We start from the raw sequence: 23,722 nt of genomic DNA, 5'->3' as shown, positions 1-23,722 counted from the left end.
TTAATATGTGACATTTCAGAAAACCTTCCATTCAAGATGCTCAAAGTACATATCAATACATATTGTGTTTAATATTGATTATAAAAATAAACTATCTATCTTTAAAATTAAGTGAAATGTAAGTTTTTATGTAAAATTAGCCATGAAAGATAAGAGTATGGAGAGAGAGAGAGAATTAAAGAGGGAGAAAGAGAAAGCAAGAAGAAAAAGCAAAAAAGAGGTGAAATCGTTAATCATTTGTATACTAACTTTTTATTTTTTTATTAATTGGGAAGAAAAACAAAGCAAATCTTTTTCAAAACTTTCTAGGGAAGTAGCAACCATTCAAGATCTTTTTTTTTTTTTTTTTAAATAAATATATTATTATTATTATTATTATTATTATTATTATTATTTTTTAAATAAAAATCCTAATATTGAATAAATTGTACAAATCTTTGTGTTACAAATAACGCGTGTGTGTAGGTGTTTGTGGATGCTTTAAAATATACATCTTGAAACCAGGATATAATTGAGAGTTTCAAAAGAAAAGTTCATGAATTTAAACATTTTTTAGGAATGATCTGATTTTTATTATTATTTAAAATTGGTTTAATTAACTGTATAGAAAATATTTGAGTTTTTTCCCGTTCATTCCACCTTTTAGCTTTACGTTATATACTTGTATCATTTTTTTTGATAGTATTACCTTAAATTTATATTTATTTTGAATGTGCAACACTTAGAAATGAATTTGTGATTTATAGTAATTCTTATTCCGTAAATTTCTCTAGATTTATAAAGCTACTCACGGTTGGTTTGGTGTTCTTTTTTAGAACATTACTCACTGTTGGTTCGTGTTCCTTTTAGTTTTCTCCTTTTTTGGACTTTACAGTTTGATTGGTAAGTTGATGTCGGGTGAACAAATGGAATTTGTATATGTAATCATAACCAAAAACAGTTAAAACGATTGACTATGTCATCATACATTCATACCCAAAAATTGACTAATTTCTAAACAAAAAACTATCCAAAATTGAAACCATTGAGATTAAAATATACTCAGACTATTTAATAACCTATTAATGAAACAATTCAAATGTCACATATGAACGTTTAAGAAACCATACGTTCTTTTAATCTTTAACAAGTTCAAATCATTAAACACTAAATGAATAACCTTTAAAATTTACCGTTTAACATCTTTCTTTGTTTGTTTCTTTTTAGAAAGCGTTGAACCAACTTATTCATTCGACCTATTGAAATATATATATATATATATATATATATATATATATATATATATATATATATTTTGGAACAACATGAATAAAATTAAAAAGCTAGCAAGGAACAAAAAAACAACATTTAAAGCTTCAATGGATTCTTTTAACTATGCAATCCAATTTCTAGAAGCCTTCAGGTTCCTAAAACAAAACCAATTAAAAGTCGTACATCATAATTATATCTATAATCATATCATTTTGGTATTTCTTATATTGAAACACTACCACATTACGATAACACCAAAGCACTCATGTAACCGTATAGCAAATCGAGGAATAAAATACCACGCTTCAAAGGCGTCACATGAATAACATCAATCCACTCAAACATCTCTTCAAAATTCTTAAAAGGAGGAACAAGATCCAACCAACTCACAATACGCTGCCACAATTGAGAAGCAATAACACAAGAGAAGAAAACATGATTTACCGACTCCGACAACCCATCACAACATGAACACCTCGTAGACTCCAGATCAATCCCTTTACGCTCTAAGTTAATCCTCATAGGCAACCGATCAAGACCAATACACCACGCCAAAATGTTAGCCTTTATCGGCACTAAGCGATTCCACCGAGTATGAATGAATGTTGAAGATAGTAGTACCATCATCAATATAAGCACAAAGAGATTTAACATAGAAGATACCCGAAACATCCATCTCCCAAGACCAATAATCCATTACTTTAGAACACTAAATTCTATATAATTTCGGAATTAATGAATGAAATTGCTCTTCCTCGACACCCCCACGAAGCTCTTTGCAACAATTAAAAACCAACCATTCTCTGACCAAAAAATATGAAGATAACCATTTCTATTCACTAATAAAGAAAATAACCTGTGAAAATGGTCTCTAAACATCCTTGTTCCACACCACCTGTCTAGCCAAAAGCTAGTATTCCTACATACGCATGAATCATGCAAATGACTGATGGACCCAAGGCCGGCCCTGAGGATTCAAATGCCCAGACGAACCGGGAAAAAAAGCCCCTTAGGCCCTAACGTATAACGAATTAAATTATATAAACTAAAATTCTTTTAAAACGACGATAACAAGTCACCATGTATTTTATATGTACCTTAAATGGTTTGTTGAAGTTGCACCAATTTTGTCTATTTTGATAAATGTTTGTTAGTTTTTATGACCAAATTGGAAGGTTTCCTAGATGTAATCCATCACTTTTCGGCCCTTTGGTGTTCTTTGTTGTGTAAGTTCAAAAATTTGGAGCTTTTGAAACTGAAATTTGGGATGTTAAATGTAACATCCCAACCGTCAGGTATTATTAATATTTTTCTTTTTAGACTTCACGTTGAAGGTCTACTCGACGAGTTGGCGCTATGAATCGTCGAGTAGCAGCGGGTTGGTCCGTGTGTTTAAGTGACCTACTCGCCGAGTCCAATAGGGGACTTGACGAGTAGGAGCTGGCAGATGAAACCCTAAATTTCGGGGGTTTGCACCGTATTTAAGGATCACTTATCCCGCTTAGCCTCTCTTACTGCTCCCCTCGAATTCAGAAACCCTAATTCGTGTTGTTCTCTATATTGGTGTGCTTCTTAGCTTGGAAGGGGGATTTGGCGAGGAAATGTTTGAAGACCAAGAAGTTTTGAACAAGGAACAGCTGGGGATCTGAAGTCTACCTCAGTTTTGTTGGGTTTTGAGCATTCTAACACTTCCTAAGTGTACATGCAACCCTAATAACCTTGGATCTATGTTTGTCTAAGGTACATGCAAAATATTATTTTCCAAGGTTTATAACCTATCTAGCATGGCATGGGGTACTTTTAAACATAAAAGGACTAGATGAATTACATACCTTTTGTTGATTGTTGATTCCTTGGAGTTTGAGAGCCAAGCACCAATAATGTGAATGCCTCAAATGGAAATCACAAATCACCACAAACTTGGAAAATGTATGAGAGAGTATACTAACACTTAGCAATCGGCCACCACTATTACACACACACTAGGGTGTTATTTCATGCAACATGAGCTTGTTTATATAGTGTGCATGGTTAGGGTGAAACCCTAATAACCCATGTCTTTTCCTTTCCAAGGATCCATGGGTTAAAAGCTCCATGGATCATCCATGGACTTCCATATAAGCTTAGCCCATTAACAAATGAGTATTAGCCCACACCATATAAATATAATAGCCCATGATTTAATTAGTCTTCCTTTTAATCACTAAATTAATTCATAATTAAATCAAGATTAAAACTAATTAAATAACATGACTTTATATTAATATATTATAACTTATAATATATTAATAAATCGTAAGTATACAATTCTCATAAAATTATCCATAAACAGTTTGGGTGAAGTGCAACCCAAATGGACCATGCCGGGTCGGGTCAAGTATATAGCAAATAAGTTATGGACTTAGACACCTTATCCAACAGTCTCCCACTTGGATAAGTCTAATAACTGTATTTGCGTATGTTACTTCAGGAACCAACCAGCAATCGTAGCTCTCGAAAACTCTGTTGAACTATGAAGCGCCATTTTAGATAAGTGATCATATAATCCTCTGTTCTCATGATATCAGCCGGACAAATACATGGAACAACGTCGTACTTATTGTCCAGCAGTTTGTTTCTCGATTTCCGATTTGTTTGACAAAGAACTAAATTGAACACATCAATTAGGTTCTGACCGGGCCCGGTACATAGGTCAAAACAAAATCATCGAGGGGCCCAGATATCGCTTCTAATCCTCCAAGGACTAGAAGGAACAGATAAACTTCGACTCATATACTTGTTTCTACTACTTGTTGAATTATACACAAAGGCACGTTTTATAACATCAAGTTACTGATGCGTTTACGTGCAATCAATGCACAACCAACTCATAGGCAACAACTCATATCTCTAGGTTTGAAGACTTATATGATATTACCGTCTCACGATCACTCGATATAAATTCCATGAAGTGATACAAGTGAGCGTGGGTTAATTCCAATACTCATAACTTATGAGTACTCATGAATGTTGTAGCAACCATTGCTATGTCTAAACACGTTTAGCCATCTACAAACTCGATTCATGACAGTCTTAATTCATACCTACTTCCAACATATGAACGACTGTGGAGTGTTTAAATAACTTAGTCATTCGGAAAGAATAACCTAGCTATTCTGGAAGTCAAAACATGCAAAGTGAAACACAATAATAATCGAATCCAATATGGTCTCAGAACCCTTTTGAATATAAATAAAACCACCTTTTATTTATCACCATATTGATTACACATTATTCATTGTATAATGTTTCAAATAATCAACTTAATACTTGAACAAAAACAACAGTCGTCCCATGCTCCTAGCATGTACACTTTGTTTTTCTAAACAATAGTTATGCCATACTCCAAGTATGCACACTATGTTTGTCTATGATCTTTACTTTGTGAAATAGATCAATTGAACATGATTCCAATGATGCTCATTTCACAATCCCAAATCCTTATTGTAAATGTAAGAATTCCTAATTCCTACCATTTACCAAACAAAACTGTTAGATTTTAAACTTATATGCACTGATCCTCTCGTAATGATTATGCACAAGGTCACCAAAACCTTGTCATCAGTCATTACAGAGGATTCCAAAGGAGATCAACTCTATGGAAACGAACTCTCATATTCAAAGTACATTGCTTTGAACATCCTTCTTGCATAAAAGTTTCTAACTTTCTCATAGATTCTTAATATCCAACTCCCAATATGGAAAATTTCCATATTCCTATTTTGATTATCATATCTGAACAAGAGCTACCTCTTTTCAGAATATATCCATATGGTCCTTCCAAAATTTAACACTATACTTCCAACTGTCCCTGAGCAACCAATATTTGGTGAGCCTTAGATAGTCCTCGACAATTGCTTAATCATTTTAGTCTTATCCAATTCTAGACTTTTCCCTTCTTAATGCTCTGAGCATTTGGAAAATTTAGAAAGGATGAATACTATAGCACATGTGACCGATCCTATACCCGAAGCATATGGGACACGATTCACGATGTCTCACATAAAGACCTGATACTGGATCAGTCTTTTGCTACAATATTTTTTTATTTTCCATGTTTTCAAAAATCGACTATGAAGAGGGATGTCGTGATCATAATCGAATTTGAGAACGCAATATATATAGAATTTCCTTATGTTGAACCATTCCAACATAAAATTCATATATATATCCTTGACTAAAGATGATTAAAACTCAATCTAAGCTTTTAGAATTGAAATGAAGTATAATTTCCTCTCCCTTAATTATAGCAAAACAACTTTTTCAACCCCTACAACTTTACGAATTGAAACTTTTGTTTTTCTATAATTAACATTGCTAACTTGCAACACTAAACATAATAATCATGCTCCCACTAACATGATGATTATCAGCATAACACTTATGCTCCCACTTGCTCTGACATATTTCCAGAAATCAGCTGGACTTCTGAAATTTAGATTCGTACACCCTTTCTTAGATAGCTCACATGTGTGTCTAAACAATTTCCAGAACTATGAAAATGGATGCCGTAATCATAGTCTTAATAGTTTAGACCTTTGCCATTTCTCACAAGTCCATGTTAGTGTGCCGGTTAACCACACACGCTCCACTAACGACTTTGAGAATGCAAACATCATAATTGCTATCTACTTAAAATCTTCTTAGTGAAAGCATTTCCTCACCATCATTTTCATGAATCGGAGAGAAACCTTATGACACTTAGATTTTATGGTGTATGAGTTCCTATCCATGTGAATTTGTCAAAACCATAATCACAAGACAAGGTTAGTAACAAATTCAGCCTTACATGGATTGAACTTGTTCAATCTTAATTTCTTGTCATCTGGTAGCACAAGGCCCACCAATGCTTCCAAGCTGTTATGCACACAGTTTAGAACTAACAGAACTCATATGCATAGTCAACTTAATAGGAACAGACACAGAAACAAGAATTATGTCAACTTAATAGGTTTCAAACCTTAAGTCGTGTGCTAGTGATAAAACTCAGGTTTTACTCTTGATTAAATCTTGAAATCCTTTCAGGATCTTTAAGACTCCCACTGTCCTCTTGACATATAAGTTTCCCTAGTCAAGAACCATTCCTTGACAAAACAAATATTCAAGGGATAGTGCAGATTCTTATCAAGATAAACACTTCACACAATTGGTCTTAGTTGGTCTTTGTCTTATCCAAGACATCACAACTTACCAATTTCAAATGTACAGGAGTAGAAAACATTTTACACTACATTTGATAAGTGTTTTAAACCTTACTTTATGTCACTCAATGTTACAATCTTGGATTATGACTCTAAGAGTTGTTTTGGAACGAAGTATGATCCATCTTCTTGATTTTAACCACTCCAACAATTCATGACTCCTCATCTTAGTCATAACAATGCACTAAGATGTCCTTAGAGTATGAATTTGTGATATGGTTTCATAATCATTAAGATGATCATAAAAACATGTATGATCCATTTTTTTGATTTTAACCATTCCAACAATTCATGACCCCTCATCTTAGTCATAACAATGCACTAAGATGTCCTTAGAGTATGAATTTGTGATATGGTTTCATAATCATTAAGATGATCATAAAAACATGATACTAAAGTACTCTCCCATCTTTTCAGATTCGAGAAACTTTTATCTTTCTGCCAAATTTGATTCATCTCATCCGTTCTGCCATACACTGAAACCTTTCCAATGTTACAGAATTATACTTAACCTTATAAGTATAACCATATTTACTATTCTTTAGTAAATCATGACGAATTGATCTTTGTGGTGGACCTTGACCAGCACACACCCAGTGTACCTAATTCCTTAGTCCTTCAATTGACTCACATATGCATGTGATCAATGAATTAGTCTCAATTTTTACAAAGATGAAAATTCTCATCCATCATACAATACAACTTGTATGATTCCAAGTTTCTGTCTAACTGAAGCTTGGGTGATGAGAACCTTTCCTCATTTGGTAAATTCAGACACTACCACATATGAGAGAATCAAACTTATATTTCCAATATTGCTAGAAACATACAAACATCAATTTTCCATAAATGCCATTGTAAGGGGATATAATATAAAATAAACTAAACAAAACTTTTATTTCTTTATTAAAATGCGGAAAAATATTCCTTACAATGCATCTTCAAATGTAAACTATGATATTACATATTTCCTAGCAATCTATCATAACTTTTAAGTAGTAGCTCAAAAATCCGATCCTCGAACCATGCGATAGAAATCCATCTTCGTGATCATATTCAGCACACTCTTATTTTAACCTTCCTTTTGCTCGATCCTGCTAAACATCAAGATGCAACCTAGTCACATCATGTAATAAGAATCAACAATTAGGAACTTTAACAAAGTTAGATAGTGGACTTACCTGAAGCCGAGTCAAACATTTTGTCTCTACTTGCTTTCAAATATTTCAGGTATTCAGGACAGCTTCGCTTCCAATGTCCCTTCTCATGACAATAAAAACATATAGACTCTTTGGGAATGGTACACGAGACAATCACAGACTTAGCCTTTCCCTTTATCTTTTGGTCAACCGGGTTGACCAAGGCCGATCCCTTTCCATTGGGACGAGAAAGATTTTCTGGAGTTCCAATGTTACCATTGTCCATGTCCATGGAAGTTTGAGAATTAGACCTTCCATCAATATTTTCTTGACCATTGCGCCAAATCATTGCTGATTCAGCAGCAACAAGCAAATAAGAAAGATCTATTAGGGTTATGTCAGGATCTGTCATATGGTAGTCTTTAATAAACTCACCATACGACTCAGGAAGTGACTGAAGAACCCAGTCAACAACGGACTTCCTTGAAATAACAGCACCCAACATTCTCAACCTGTCAATGTGTGACTTCATTCCTAAGACATGAGTGCACACAAGTCTTCCATCTTTATGTTTCGTTTCTAGTAGAGCTTGAGTGACCTTGAACCTTTCAAGTCTTCGGGCTTGTGGGTCAGGGAGAATAAATGGAGGAGGTGGAGGGAGTGAAGCATGATGTTGAGGGACATCATCTTCAAGAGGAAAGCTTGTTTTAAGCGATTTGGGAAGATCATAGTTGTCTGAACCAGACATCTACAATGGGAGAAAATCAAGTTAGTTGATTCAAGTCCTTAATATAACACCCAATATGAAATATTAAGGCTAGGACCCAACACAATATTTTATAACTTGGAAGAGGGATGCCGTAATCCAAGCTATAAAATATTTGAAGGTAGGTGAATGACGATTCACCAATTTCCACCATGAAAAACGAAATAATTTATTAGGTTTTAATTGGATTTGAAACTCCTAGATCTTTTGAGATTCATTGAACTTTTCAATGGCATGTTTCAATCTCGATTGTGCCCTTCAGGTTTTGTGACTGGGATGCCGAGGATCACAAAACAAGGTGTGAATAACCATGCAAACTCACTTGGTACCCTTAATATTATCACCTAATCGATGTGCCGGTTAACTACACACGCTCCACCGATCTATGATAAACATTAAGTCACCCTTCGTGATCCTTACTAGTCCAAGTTAGTGTGCCGGTTAACCACACACGCTCCACCAACGACTTGGTAAGGTACAAAGTGTGAATTTCATGGGTTAGCACCATATTCACATTTTCCTAAAGTAACTAAGATTGGGAATTTATAAAAGGTTTAGTTACTTTATAATATTCATTATACTTTTAATGAGAATTTAAAGTCATTGTCCTACCCGTTCGGCTAACAACCCTCCACCGATCAAGGAAGCAGTGGGTGAGAATGGACACCCATTAAGTTGCCATTTTATAGGCAACAACCTTATACCCCCTTATAGACCGGCTTCGTGAATGAGGCCTACTAACGGTAAAACGACTTGATCTTATACATATATATATAATAATTAACCATTAATGTTATAAATAGTATAAGGGTTGAATTTTAACTTTTAAAACTCTAAGGGTTTGGAATTAAAGTTTATTAAAGTGTGTGAAACTTTACAAATTCCAAAACTTGAGGGCAAGTTTTGTAACTATCCAAAACTTTTCATTTCATAACTTATGAATTAAAGGTTCATAAAAATGAAGACTCTTCATTTTATGTAACTTATGTGTTTTAAGTGTGTGTTTAATAGAAGTGACCTTTGGATATCCATAACTTGAGGACAAATTATGGACTCCATTAAAACACATAAATGATCAAGAATTAATCCTAAACAATTCAGCAAATAATTCCTATCATCTTCTAAATTCATAAGAACATGAACATGATCATCAAAGTTTCAAGAATTATATGAACACATACAAAGCATGAAATTTTGATATAAGCTATTGTAAATGGATTAGAACTACCATTACACCAACTAAAACAAGTTTTAAAACACCAAAACAGTTTAGGGTAATGTTTCTAGTCCATTTCCAGTAGCAAAAGTCGAAAATCTGCATTCTGAGGCTCCTACTCGCCGAGTGCACGAACCTACTCGGCGAGTAGGATGAGTTTACACATGAACTCGGCGAGTCCCCCCATGGACTCGGCGAGTTCATCAGTCAGACAGCAAAAAATCGACCTTTTATCACTATTTTGCATCAAGTATCAAACAAACAAGCCTAGTCTCTAATACCACTGTTGGGTTTTGAGCATTCTAACACTTCCTAAGTGTACATGCAACCCTAATAACCTTGGATCTATGTTTGTCTAAGGTACATGCAAAATATTATTTTCCAAGGTTTATAACCTATCTAGCATGGCATGGGGTACTTTTAAACATAAAAGGACTAGATGAATTACATACCTTTTGTTGATTGTTAATTCCTTGGAGTTTGAGAGCCAAGCACCAATAATGTGAATGCCTCAAATGGAAATCACAAATCACCACAAACTTGGAAAATATATGAGAGAGTATACTAACACTTAGCAATCGGCCACCACTATTACACACACACTAGGGTGTTATTTCATGCAACATGAGCTTGTTTATATAGTGTGCATGGTTAGGGTGAAACCCTAATAACCCATGTCTTTTCCTTTCCAAGGATCCATGGGTTAAAAGCTCCATGGATCATCCATGGACTTCCATATAAGCTTAGCCCATTAACAAATGAGTATTAGCCCACACCATATAAATATAATAGCCCATGATTTAATTAGTCTTCCTTTTAATCACTAAATTAATTCATAATTAAATCAAGATTAAAACTAATTAAATAACATGACTTTATATTAATATATTATAACTTATAATATATTAATAAATCGTAAGTATACAATTCTCATAAAATTATCCATAAACAGTTTGGGTGAAGTGCAACCCAAATGGACCATGCCGGGTCGGGTCAAGTATATAGCAAATAAGTTATGGACTTAGACACCTTATCCAACAAGTTTATCATCCATTTGGAGGTATCAAGTCATCACCTTGAGCTTCTTCTAGTTAAACCCCCTTTCTATATTGAGTTTTGGGACCATTTTGGGCATTTGGTGTTGCATTTCGAGTGATGAACCAAGATCTGAAGTTGCAACTCTTGGCCCTTATCATCATAAAGTCTCAGTCTTTAGCATGTTGGTGAAGCCCTTTTGCCTAGAACCCCTTCTTTAGCTTGTTTTAGGTCATTATCACCATGCATGCACGTAAAGTTTGCAACTTTACGTGATAAACATGCCTTGGGAAGCTGGATCTACAATTTGGAGCCTCAGCATGGCTTAAAAAGCATCTGTATGGATGAAGGATAGAAGGGACTCGGCGAGTCGCAAGGTCGACTCGGCGAGTCATATGAAGATGGGCATGAACTTGACGAGTTGATGAACAACTTGGCGAGTCCGTTGAAGATTGCCTTGAACTCAACGAGTCGTTCGAAGACTCGGCGAGTCGGCTAGGGTTCGTCCCAATTCTTGGACACGTATGAACTCGGCGAGTTAAAGGGGAACTCGACGAGCCAATCAAGGATTTCACGACTTCTCGAGTTCAGGAAGGACTCGACGAGTCGGTGAACTGCACTCGACGAATCGAGTCAACATGGACTGTTGACTTTGACTGTGGACTTTGACTTTGACCAAGAGTTGACCAGTTGACTTCTGAGGGTATTCTGGTAATTTGGAGATTTATGAAAAAGGGTTTTATGGTAACTATAGGTGGTGGAGTTCGTGTTCGTGATCCGGGAGTTGAGCTTTCTAGTTTCAGACGTCAGTTGCAAGGTGAGTTATCCTCACTATATCAACAGGGTCTAAGGCACCAAGGCCGGCCCTTATGGATTTGTATTTGGATTATTACATAATATGTGCATTGTTTCGCATCCTGTTAGTTAGGATGGTGATATGCTTATGTTTAGTGATCGGGTTCGGTCGATATCCTAGTTACAGGATTATGTTATGATATAAACTGGGTAGGTCGGTGTCCTGGTTTAGGACGTTTCTATGCTATGTGATCTGTTAGATCGGTTTGTCTGTTATTATGATGGCCTATGAATGTATATGCACATGTTGTTTGATTTGGGTGTTGGGTTGAGGCGGTCCTGCTTTGCGCTGAAGGCCAACATACCCAGGGCGGTCCGGATAGACTACAAAACCCAAGAGGGTATGATAGTTAGACCGAAGGCCCGACGAGCGGTCTGTATAGGCTGAAGGCCCCGCGAGGCGGTCCAGATGTGCCGAAGGCTCGGAGAGCGGTCTAGATAGACTGAAGGCCTGCGAGGCGGTCCAGTCAGGCTGAAGGCTCATTATGCTTGCTGTTTGGTTATATGTTTATATGGCATGGTTATGTGGTTGGTATTTTGGAGGATAGCTCACTAAGCTTTCAGGCTTACAGTTTCAGTTGTTGTTTCAGGTACCTCTGATGATCGCGGGAAGGCGAAGGCATGATCGTACCGCTCCTCTCGCTGTTATGACTTTTATGATTTGATACTGGGATACTCTGATAACTGTATTTTGAAAACAAACTATGTAATGAATTAATGGATTAGAATGTTTTTAAAAGTTTAAATTGGCTTGAATTTTTGGGTGCCACATTAAAATTTAAGATCTTTCATTATTTTAGAGTGCACACTAAGTTATTTTGATCTCTCTTAGAACCTAGAACCTAGAACCTAGAACAAACATAATTACACGAATCAATTTTTTTTCTTCTTAGTTTTGTGCCTAATCTAGAAGTGTTCTTTTTGGATTATCACATTGTTGATTTTGTGAAACTTTGACTTTTGAAAAACGTATATGCTATAAGACATCCAAGCTTTGTCAATCAGGTGGAATAAAATGTGGGTTGATTAAGTTGTGTTCTACCTTGATTATCATTCTATTGAAATCATTTTTTAACCCTAAACCCTTTTATGACCTTGTTTGATCAGTAGAAGGAACAAAAAGAAAACTAGAAATCTGATAAGTAGAAGTATTAACATTTAATTTATGAATTCTGATTTGATAACAGAAATACATCATACATAAATGATCGATAAGACGATTTCAACAAATCAACAATCAAAAATTCAACATTATTACATTAAGTGTTCAATTCAACTCAGGTATTCAAATAGAAACTGATAATCGACATTCTGATTGAGTGACTTCTGTATCTGATAATGTTAAGCTGTTAATCGACAGTAATTACAAACTGATAAGTGATAATCGACTTCAATATTTCACTTACAAACTGATAATTCAACTCAGTAATTGACATTTTGATTTCGAAATTCAATTACAAATTCATCCAACGCAGGAGTTAAAGATTTGGATAACATCAATTAATCGATTCTTACCTGATTAGCAATCAGTAGAATAGCAGGTCTGCAGGAGTGCATAAATCGACCCTTCACAAAATCATTGTAACCCTCCGATGGATATTGTCGTTGAAACGTGTATAAATCTCATATTTACTTGTCCTGATATTGCTTATGCTGTTCAGCAAGTCTGCCTCTTTATGCATGACTCGCGTGTCCCACACTTTCAGGCTCTCAAATGCATTCTACGGTACATAATAGGTACCATGGATCATGGCCTTAATATTAAACGTTCAACTATTGATCGTTTGGTTTCATATTCTAATGCTGATTGGGTTGGTTTCCATACCACTCGTCGTTCTACTTCTGGGTTTTGTGTCTATCTTGGTGATAATCTCGTCTCCTGGTCTTCCAAACGATAACAAGTCGTTTTGTGACATCCCCATTTTCATGGCCAGAAAAGACCGATTTTGTTTATGCTTTGTTTAAAAATCAGAGTAATATTTTAAATAAAAGAGTTGCGGAATTTGTTCCCAAAACAAAATTTGATAAAGATTTATCAAAGCATTTCCATTGAAATGTATTTCATTAAAAGACTCGGGATGTCATGTTCGATACAGATCAAAAGCATAAACAGTACAACCTAAGTCTTACTACATTATTTTGTATTTACAGGCCTATAATCCCTTATCTCCCATCCAAACATCTATGCTCATGCGCCACTACCTGTAATACAAGAAACTGAGTGGGTCAGGCTTGGGATCCTGGTGAGCACATAGGGTTTTCAACCCACAATAAATAAGTTTATTATTTTCATCATCCAAACAAACCCGATTACCCGTTTCCGTTATCCTCACTTTACGTCCCTAAAACATCTAACATAAGGGACCTAGCCTAAGAATTTTCATCGGGGTGACAACACATGCTTCGGGGGTTCCTCAACAATTCATGTCAAATAAGGCAACCATGTGGGGGATGGAATACTGCTGGTGAGCACACAGTTCAAATAAACACCTACAGGTTGCGAGCCTGCTAGCGTTCCACTGGACTGTCTAGAATAGTCAGTGGTCGTCATCTATACTCCGTTAGATGACTAGATCATCAATAACATCTATAACGATGCCTCTCATTATTTTATTTTGTCACACAACAACTATTACATCTACCCATGTTTTACCCAACACATTTTGTAGATATAAAATACATATACAGTTTAAATCATTTAAAACATGTATAAAATCGTTCATCCAGCATAGATAGAAAGTATACAGATAATATGCACACGTAGCACGTAATTTATATAAAATACTTCATTTCTATGTGTAAGATGAAAGTAAGTATGCACTCACTTGAAAATGTGGTGATTCCGAACTCAGACAGCGCTTCATTATTTCAAAACAATTTTCCCTTGACAAAACCTAGTATCAATACCACTAGAGTTTAGTCTAACGTTAACCGCGACTAATTAATAGTCTAGCCATTATTACTATTATATAAGCGTTAAACAACACTCTATATAACTCATAATAATAGCCCAAATAATTATTTTAAGGTCCTAATAATGTTACTATAATTAATTAGAAGCTATATTAAAAATAGCGTAGACGTGACTCACTTACAGTGGGTTTTATAGAAAACCGGGCTTTGCTTGGAGCAACGTTTTCGAACCGAAAGACCCTTTTTCTAGGGACTCCGGGAGCCTCGGGGCTCCCTTCGGGTGCTAGGGGGTTTACCTAGGCTTAGGGGGGGGGGGGGTTGGGATCCTAGAGAGAGAAAGAAACTAGAGAGAGAAGTGATTTTGGTGTGTTTTCTTCGGCAGCCCTCGCAGCCTATTTATAGGCGCGAGCCTTCGGTCGTACGCTGGGCGTACAGCAGGACTACGCGGGGCGTACTTCGGATAGGGTCACCAGGTGGCGAGGTCTCGGTGGGGCGACGTGGAGCTTCCGAGACCAAGCGATTCCGAACGCGGAGTGTACCCTTTTACGCGGCGCGTATGCGAGGCCAGGTGTCTTCATCCGAAGCGAGGCCGTGGGCCGCAAGCGACGGCTGTGATTGTGCCACGTCATCAATTTCACATCAGTCTCGCAATTTTCCTTCCCGACTTCTAAAATTCATAACTTTCGCATACGAGCTCCGTTTTCGACGTTCTTTATATCCACGCATAGGCGGGAACGTACTCTACAACTTTCGTTTAGACTCCGTCGGCTAATTTTGACTTTATTTTAAAAGTTATATTTTTAACAGGCCGGGACAGGATTGGTCCGTTAAAAATTCATAACTTCTTCATCCGACGTTTGTTTTCGTCTATCTTTTTATCGTTACGCTACTATTAACGAGATATTTGATTCTCGTTTAGGTTGTGTCGGCTAAAAAATGTTCGATCTAATATTCGAACTTCGGGCTGTATACTGCTAAGCTGAAACTTCGAAAAATCATAATTTCCTCATACGAAGTCAGATTTGGGCGTTCTTTTTACGAACACTCTCGGTTTAACATATTCTACGACTTTCGTTTAGATCGCTAAGGCTAAAAGTCGCTGTATCATAAATTCACCATTTACGCTTCCCGGTACCGTGCCGGTTCCGTCGCGAAACTTCGACGGGTCATAACTTCTTCCTTATAACTCGGATTTCAGCGTTCTTTATATCCTTGGAATCCTTGTTTCGACCACTACAACTTTATGTAGAGATATCAGGTTTATCTCACACTTTACTTTTGATGCTTATTTTTATTCTTTATTTATTATACATTTATAAATAAATAATAACCATATAAATTCACATAATTCACATAATACTCAAATATTTCATCTTTATTATCTCAAAAGAGTTACAATAGTTGACCTAGACTATTACATCATCTGATAATGCTTAGCCCCGAAACCCGGGTGTTACACATTTCTCGTTCTAGTGCCGAAGTCGAGTACCGGGGGATAGCCAATGTAGTTGCTCAAACTGCATGGCTTAGAAATCTCCTCCTCGTGTTATATTGTCCCTTGTCTCCTACCAATGCTTTTTTATGTGACAATGTTAGTGCCCTGTATTTATCCTCTAACCTAGTACGACACCAACAGACCAAACATGTGGAAATATATTTACATTTTGTTAGGGAGCGTGTTGCTATTGGCTATGTGCGTGTTTTACATGTTCCATCTGCTTATCGGTATGCTGACATTTTTACAAAGGGTCTACCTATACAATTATTTTTGGATTTCAGAATTAGTTTGAACATTCGAGAACCTCCTGCTCCAACTATGGGAGTGTGTTAGATAATATTGTTATGTTTACTTGTTTGTATAGTCTAGGGGCTCTTATGTAAATATGTATCTATATATACTGATATCAATACACGCATCCTATTCAATGGGTTTTTAAATATATATATATATATATATATATATATATATATATATATATATATATAGTTAGGTTCATATGAGATCATCATATTTTGTGAGATATGGGGACACAATCGTAGCAATTTATTTGGAGATAAAAAAATATTTTTAAAATGCAAAATAGATGAAAATTTTCGATTTTTTTAAAATATTATTTTCGTCATTTATATTATTCAAAAAAATAAAAAATAATTAAATAAAATTACAATTTTTTTTTCATATTATACGTGAAATATTCTAATAGAATATTATACTGTAAATATTCAAATCGAATTTTTAGAATGTTAGAATATTCTAGTAGAATATTAAACTATAAATATTAAGAAAATTTTAATAGAATATTAAAATATTATAACAAATCTAATACTAGTTACAGTAGAATATTAAAATACTTTTAACATATCTACCAATTTTAATTGAATATTAGAATATTCTAACATTCTAAAAATTCGATTTGATTATTTACAGTGTAATATTCTATTAAAATATTTCACGTATATTTCGAAAAAAATGGTAATTATTTTATTTTATTTTTGGATAAATTAAATAACAAAAATAATATTTAGAAAAAGAATTTTCATATTTTTCGTTTTATTTTGCATTTTAGATTTTTTTTATTTTTTTGATTTCCAAGATGAGTGGTAGGATCACGTTCCTATATCTCTTAAAATTAACATGGTCTCAAATGAATATCAACGCTTCAAAAAAAAATAAAAAAAATAAAATATATATATATATATATATATATATATATATATATATATATATATATATATATATATATATATATATGAGGGTTCAATTGAGAAAAAAAAAGGTTGAGAATGGGGGAACCATTCTCAGTCAATCATTTAATGAGCTTAAAAAACGCACGGTGGCAAACTTGTAAATAATCCAAATACATTAATGAGCGGTGTGAAATTTCTCTTGGACTCCATAAATATTTTCGTCTCTAATCTACACATCACCACTACATCTCTCATCCTACCACATAAGCAACCGTGAATCTGGGTCACGGAATCCACTTGATGGGGACGATCTGACACCGCTGTCAGAGGATACGATTTAGCACTCGATTTAGCACCACCATTGCAGATCCAACTCCGATTAGTGTTATCGTCACCATCTCAGACAACGGCGACCTCGAACTTCATCTTTGTCCTTCTCCGACGACTGCTAAGAGAAAATAACCAGCGTTACAGGGCTCGATTTCCATGGAAACCACTAGTGTAATGGGAACAGAATGTGAAGTTGGAGTAGAAGCAGATGACGGCGCCGACGATGAAAAACCACCACATTGTAGCTTCCTACAATCAACAGGACCAACATCTCTAGAGGAACACTCCCCTACCAGCCAAAGTATCATGTTTTTAACATTTTAAAAAAAATTAACTTGTATGCACTCCAACTGTTTGATGAAATGCATAAACTAAATTATCACGTTATATTCACATATGAATATGTTTTCTCACCTGAATTTATTAAAAACACAAAACAAATATGCAAGTCTGTATGTTATTCGTATGTGAATAACATAAAAATTATATATATTTGAGAAAATACCTTGTAATATTCATATGTGAATATACTGTATAATATTCATAAGTGAATATATCATCTAATATTCACAAGTGAATATACTATGTAATATTCACATGTGATATACCATGTAATACTATGTAATATTAACATATGAAAATATCATTTAATATTCATAAGTGAATATACCATCTAATATTCACAAGTGAATATACTATGTTAATATTCACAAGTGAATACATCGTCTAATATTTAAATATGAATATACTATGTTTATTATATGCTATATTCATATATAAATGATACTTAAATTGTAAAAAAAATTAATCATACTTTTTATTCATAAGTGAATAACGAATGTACTGTAATAAAACCTGATGCATTTTTATTCACTTATGAATAACGATAGCTGAAAATATAAAAAAAATAAATTTTTTATTTTATCTTAAAACTATATCAATATGAATATCTATTTGTAGAGAATAAAAAAATCATGAATTTTGGTATATTTAAAATCATTTTTTGATAAAAATAGCTTCTTAAAAATTAAAAAAAAAAACGAAAAAAACTATGTTTTTGTATATATTAAGGTAATGATTAGCATAATTTAAGGAAACATGTTTTGTTGGGAAACACATGTCTATTCATTTCCCATTTCTGCTGGTACGACAGAGGCTTTTGCGGCAAAAATAAATGAATGGCTGAGAATGATTCCTCCATTCTCAACCTTTTTTATTTTCTCAATTGAACTTACCTCTCTCTATATATATATATATATATATATATATATATATATATATATATATATATATATATATATATATATATATATATATATATATATATATTGAAGCGTTGAAATTGAGAATTGGTATTTAGAAAACTTTGAAAAAAAAAGAATATAAACCAAAAACCATTATAGATCTGTTTTGATATTATTATAATTTCTTCTGTCCTTTCAACAATAAAACCAAGAACCAAGCCACATGTAAAATGTTAATTTAGAGCTTTGTGTCATGCAAATTAGGGTTTTTTCGGCTTAGTTGACCTTGTACCGTATTCTGTCCTCGGCCTCCTACTTCTAACTTGTTATTTGATCAATCTATACATATTCTATCAGTATGATTAGCATACATAGTTAATGAAGGGGAGATCGATGATCACGTTTTTAAAGACAAAATTATTTGTTTAATGATTGAAACAATCTTTAAAAAACAAATTACCACCCCCTCATTTAGTCATTCCGTCTCTCTTAGCAAAGCCACCTTCCATCACCCACAGTCGCTTTTACTACACGCATGTCTGTATCTTGACAATTGGATACTGCAAAACGTCTTGAGTTCCATCATGGGAAGAGACAAAGCAGAGAGATGAACAAGAGTGGGAACTTTGGGTCTGCTGCCGAATAATCGTACGTACTAGATAGAATTTCTGTATATTTATTCGTCTATTTTATAATTAATTGATCGAACGCAAAACGTTTGTGAATTATATATACTGTGTGTTTTTGCAGATTTAGAGTTGCAAATGTTGAATTGCGAACGGGCAAACCCATCCACGATCATGTTCAACGGCGATGGCGGTGCAGGCGGTGGCCTCGAGGAACTCATCTCGCAATCCATCCAGAAAAGGGACATCTTCGATCAGCATTCACATAGCTTCAACGATGCCACCATTGTTACTCCGGTCATCAACCCTCATGACTTCTTCCACCCGCACCACCGCATGCTAAATAACCCCAACTTCTACGACCCACCACCGTCCGCCGTCGATTGCGTCACCCCTCCATCTCCATTTCCTCCACCTCTACTCTCACTCGATACGGATCAGGCCGGGTTCTTTCTCATGCCGAAACTTGAACATTATGGCTGTAACATCGACTTCAGTAACAGTCTGAATCTTATTGGGCTGAACTTGGCTGGACATACGTACTTTCCGGTCGGGGAGGATGATATTATGAATCAGCTTGGCCGCCGGTCGAGGTCACTGGAAGCCGGTTTGATGAACTCCCCGAGATGTCAGATTGAAGGGTGTAATGCCGATCTTTCCCTTGCTAAACACTACCACCGCCGGCATAAGGTTTGTGAGTTTCACTCCAAGGCGTCCACCGTCCTCGCCGCCGGTTTGACTCAGCGATACTGCCAACAGTGTAGCAGGTACTTGTCCATCATGCAGTTTTACCATTTTACCACTAATATAAAAACCAAAACTTTTCACACCTTCTTACGTGTTGAGTTGAGTTAACGTACCTTCATGAATATATTCAGAAAATTGTTTGTAAGTAATCACAATCGATATTTTATGGCAAACCATTTATGAAACTAACTTAAACCTATCAATCGAAGATGAAAGTAAGTGATAAGAAAACTTGAAGCTGAAGGTCCAGGTAGATAACGACGAAGACAAAATCGGTTTTACCCAATTAACTAATTGTCCAATTACTGTTTTGCCCAGTTACCATTTCAAAGATAATTTAGTAAAAAACTGTTTTTATTGTTTATAAATGTTGGTAAAAAGATTCCATATCCTTGAGGAGTTCGATGAAGGGAAGAGAAGTTGTCGGAAAAGATTGGCTGATCACAATCGCCGGAGAAGAAAGTCGTCGCAAAACGAATCAACAATGCTCATAAATGACCAACCTTGAAAAATGTAACTAGTAAGCACTATACCTGATATAGTATTCCTATCCAAACTTTAAATCTAAATCTAAATGTACTCTTCTATAAAACTTACACATGAAATTCTTTTTGTAGGGTTTCTCGTGGGCTCAATCTCCACCACGAACTTCATAGATTGTTCTTAAAGATTGTCGGATTATATCAAGGGGATATAAGTTATTCATTAGCATCATATATATATATTTTTAACTCGAATGTATAAATAGGATTATATGAGTCTTATTAGCAGTGAACGTCTTAGTTATAAGTAATTGGAATACCATATTATGATTCATAAACTTTATACTTGTATTATGTTTTATTTCGAAGTATTCCAAAATTTAAAAAGGCAATGTCGCCGGATTAGTGTTTTAGTAGCAGTACCAAAGGGCTTTTAGCTAGAAGTATAAGGTGTGCCTTCTTTCATTGAGGTCTAGGTTTAAGTCCACTCCAGAACATAGATGTAATTAAGAGTAGTTTATAAATAGATTAGATTTATTATTTAAGAAAAAATGTAGTGATGTGAAAATCTATAAGAGATGTTCTACTGTAGTATCATTTTCTTTGGTCCGGTGACATTATGATTGCCTTTTTATGTTGTTGTGAAACCGATTTGTAATGATGTTAAGCAGTTAGGGGTGATATACCCTTATATTTAAAAAGGTAGTTTTCTTCTTGTAATACTATAGTAATTAAAAATATGGATATTTTATAAATATTCAAAAGTATGGCTTTTACATTGCTTTTGTTTTCAGGTTTTTTAAATACTAAATCCTAATTAAAGGGGTCTGAATTATTTCCTTTTTGCATGGTGATGTGATAATTTCCTCAAAAGTTTCAAGAATTGAACGTGTGGGGTTAAAATGTAAACAATAATTGGAGTGAAGTGAAACATTTAAAAGAGGTTAAAAAAATGTTTATTGGTTTACAAAGATGTTAAAAACTTAATATATTTTCTGCCAAAACAGAAATTGCAATCATTTTTAAAAGTTAATGCTTTTATTAGTTTATACATTATCTGGGCCATTGCAAACATACGGATTTACGTCCTAGGCATTGGACGATAATTTAGCGAATAATATATCCATCGTTGGTGATAACTAAAACGTTTTTCGGAACTATTGAAATAGAATTAACATTGATTGTTTATACCTTTTAAAGATAACTTGAATTATTTATATAAGATGTAAGTACCGCTTGAGACAGTTACATTTAGGAGCAGTTGTGTGTGTGAGTTGTGGTTAAAAACTAGTAATAATAAATCATTTTCTATTTAAAAACTAATTTCTTTTTATTATAATGTAATAGAATTATACTGAATACTTTAATATCTAAAAATAATTAAAACAACTTAGGGGGAAGAATTATGAAACTTGACTAATATTAATTGACAAAGCACCCACATCGGTGTAATGTGGGGAGCTTGCAATACATGCCACATAAGAATAATTAAATAAATAAGCAATTAACAATTCATAAATATGGGCCACTTTTTTTTGCAAGGCTTTCAATACTTGAAAGAAGTGTGTGGACGTGGCATATTAATATTATACAAGTGGCATTGCAAGTTGTTTGAAAGATGGCGCTGTGGATGGTCTTAGCTACTCTCGTGTTAGCAAATGTTGTTAAAACAAGATGTTTTTATATTATAAGACATTTATTAGTTGTAATAGTTATAATGAATAAATGTAATTTTTGAAAAAAAAGTCAAATTAATATGATCCAAAATAAATATTTATTTGGAACTACATAATTTAAGACTAAACTGCAAATTTAGTCCTTGTGGTTAGCAAAAAAATATGGATAAAATCTAAAATCTTTTGAACTTGAATGGATGGTTTAAAATCGGATATTTTTTGTGGTTATGGTCATTGTTAAAAATGAAAAGATTGTTTTGTTCTTTTTATTTCTTTTTTTGTTTTTTTTCCGCTACTTATTTAAATCTTTTAAAGTGTTTTAGATAATTAAAAATAAATATGAGCCCCACCTCTCCCTCCCCCCCCCCCTCTCTCTCTCTCTCTCTCTCTCTCTCTCCCTTTCTCTCTCTCACACACACACACAAATCAAAACCCCACACCACTTACAACTTTTATGATCTAGGATTTCTTCCCAATTTTTCCTCCACATTTCTTTCAGGTAAGTTAGTAGATCCTGATATGGGTTCCGATTCAAATTTATTATTGGCTGGCTGCAAATTCAACAATCAAGACTATGCTCAAGCAAATCCTCGCGAAAATCCCTCGGAAATCAACGAAATCAAATCCAACATATTAAGACAAAAACAATTCAACCACCACTACCGATGTGAACAACAATGGTAGTTTCATGATCCAACCTCATCTATCTTTCAAAGACGTTCAAAATCTATAAAAACCAGCAAACATCATCCATATTTGGTTCGAAGAAGACAACTGTTTGCCCCCGTTGCTAGACTTGAAGCAATTCGTTTGTTTCTTGCTTTTGCTTCATTCAAGACCTTCAAAGTCTATCAAATGGATGTTAAGAATGCCTTCCTACATGACGATCTTCAAGAAGAAGTTTATCTAAAGAAACCTACATGGTTTGAAAGTGAAGCATTTCCAAATCATGTATATCATCTTGAAAATGTTGTCTCTGGTTTGACGTAGGCACCTAGAGCATGGTATGACACATTGGCGAGTTATCTTCTTGTAAGTGGATACAAATGAGGAAAAACTGACAAAACTTTTTTCATCAAGCATTCAGGATCTCACATCATTCTTGCTCAAGTGTATGTCGATGATATCATTTTTGGATCCACTTATGAGAAACTAAGTTCTGAATTTGCTGAGATCATGGCTAAGAAGTTTGAGATGAGCATGATGGGTGAAATAACTTTCTTTTTAGGTTTGCAGGTTAAATAATTAACTGATGGAATTTTTTTGTCAAGTTAAATACATTGCAGACATGCTAAAGAAGTTTGGTTTTTCTTATAGCAAGCCAACAAAGACTCCAATGTCCTCACCAGTGTCTATTACCGCTAATCTAACTGGCGATGATGTGAATGTAAACCTGTACCGAGGAATGATAGGCTCACTACTCCATCTTACTGCCATTCATCCTAACATTATGTTTGCTACCATATTATATGCACGTTATCAAGCTAACTCTAAGGAATCTCATATTCTCGCTG

General features: G+C 34.6%; 1 protein-coding gene across 2 annotated transcripts; it reads left to right on the top strand.

Moving 5' to 3' along the window:
- Positions 1-18,944: 18,944 nt before the first annotated feature.
- Positions 18,945-21,252, top strand: LOC145125873 (squamosa promoter-binding-like protein 8). 2 transcript variants are annotated; one of them, XM_079061281.1, is made up of 4 exons: positions 18,945-19,325; positions 19,428-20,070; positions 20,432-20,563; positions 20,668-21,252. In XM_079061281.1, exons 2-3 carry the CDS (start codon positions 19,442-19,444, stop codon positions 20,556-20,558), a joined length of 756 nt encoding a protein of 251 aa, XP_078917407.1. In that variant the 5' UTR covers positions 18,945-19,325; positions 19,428-19,441; the 3' UTR covers positions 20,559-20,563; positions 20,668-21,252. The 2 variants fall into 2 exon arrangements, with proteins under 2 accessions (XP_078917407.1, XP_078917406.1); XM_079061280.1 differs by having other exon boundaries at positions 18,950-19,325; positions 20,432-20,570.
- Positions 21,253-23,722: the final 2,470 nt, after the last annotated feature.

Source organism: Lactuca virosa, chromosome 7 (genome assembly GCF_052849685.1).
Source record: "Lactuca virosa cultivar CGN04683 chromosome 7, Lactuca_virosa_CGN04683_v6, whole genome shotgun sequence".
Classification (NCBI taxonomy): Eukaryota; Viridiplantae; Streptophyta; class Magnoliopsida; order Asterales; family Asteraceae; genus Lactuca; species Lactuca virosa.
Note: the sequence above shows the minus strand (reverse complement) of the source record. Positions and strands in the feature narration are given on the sequence as shown.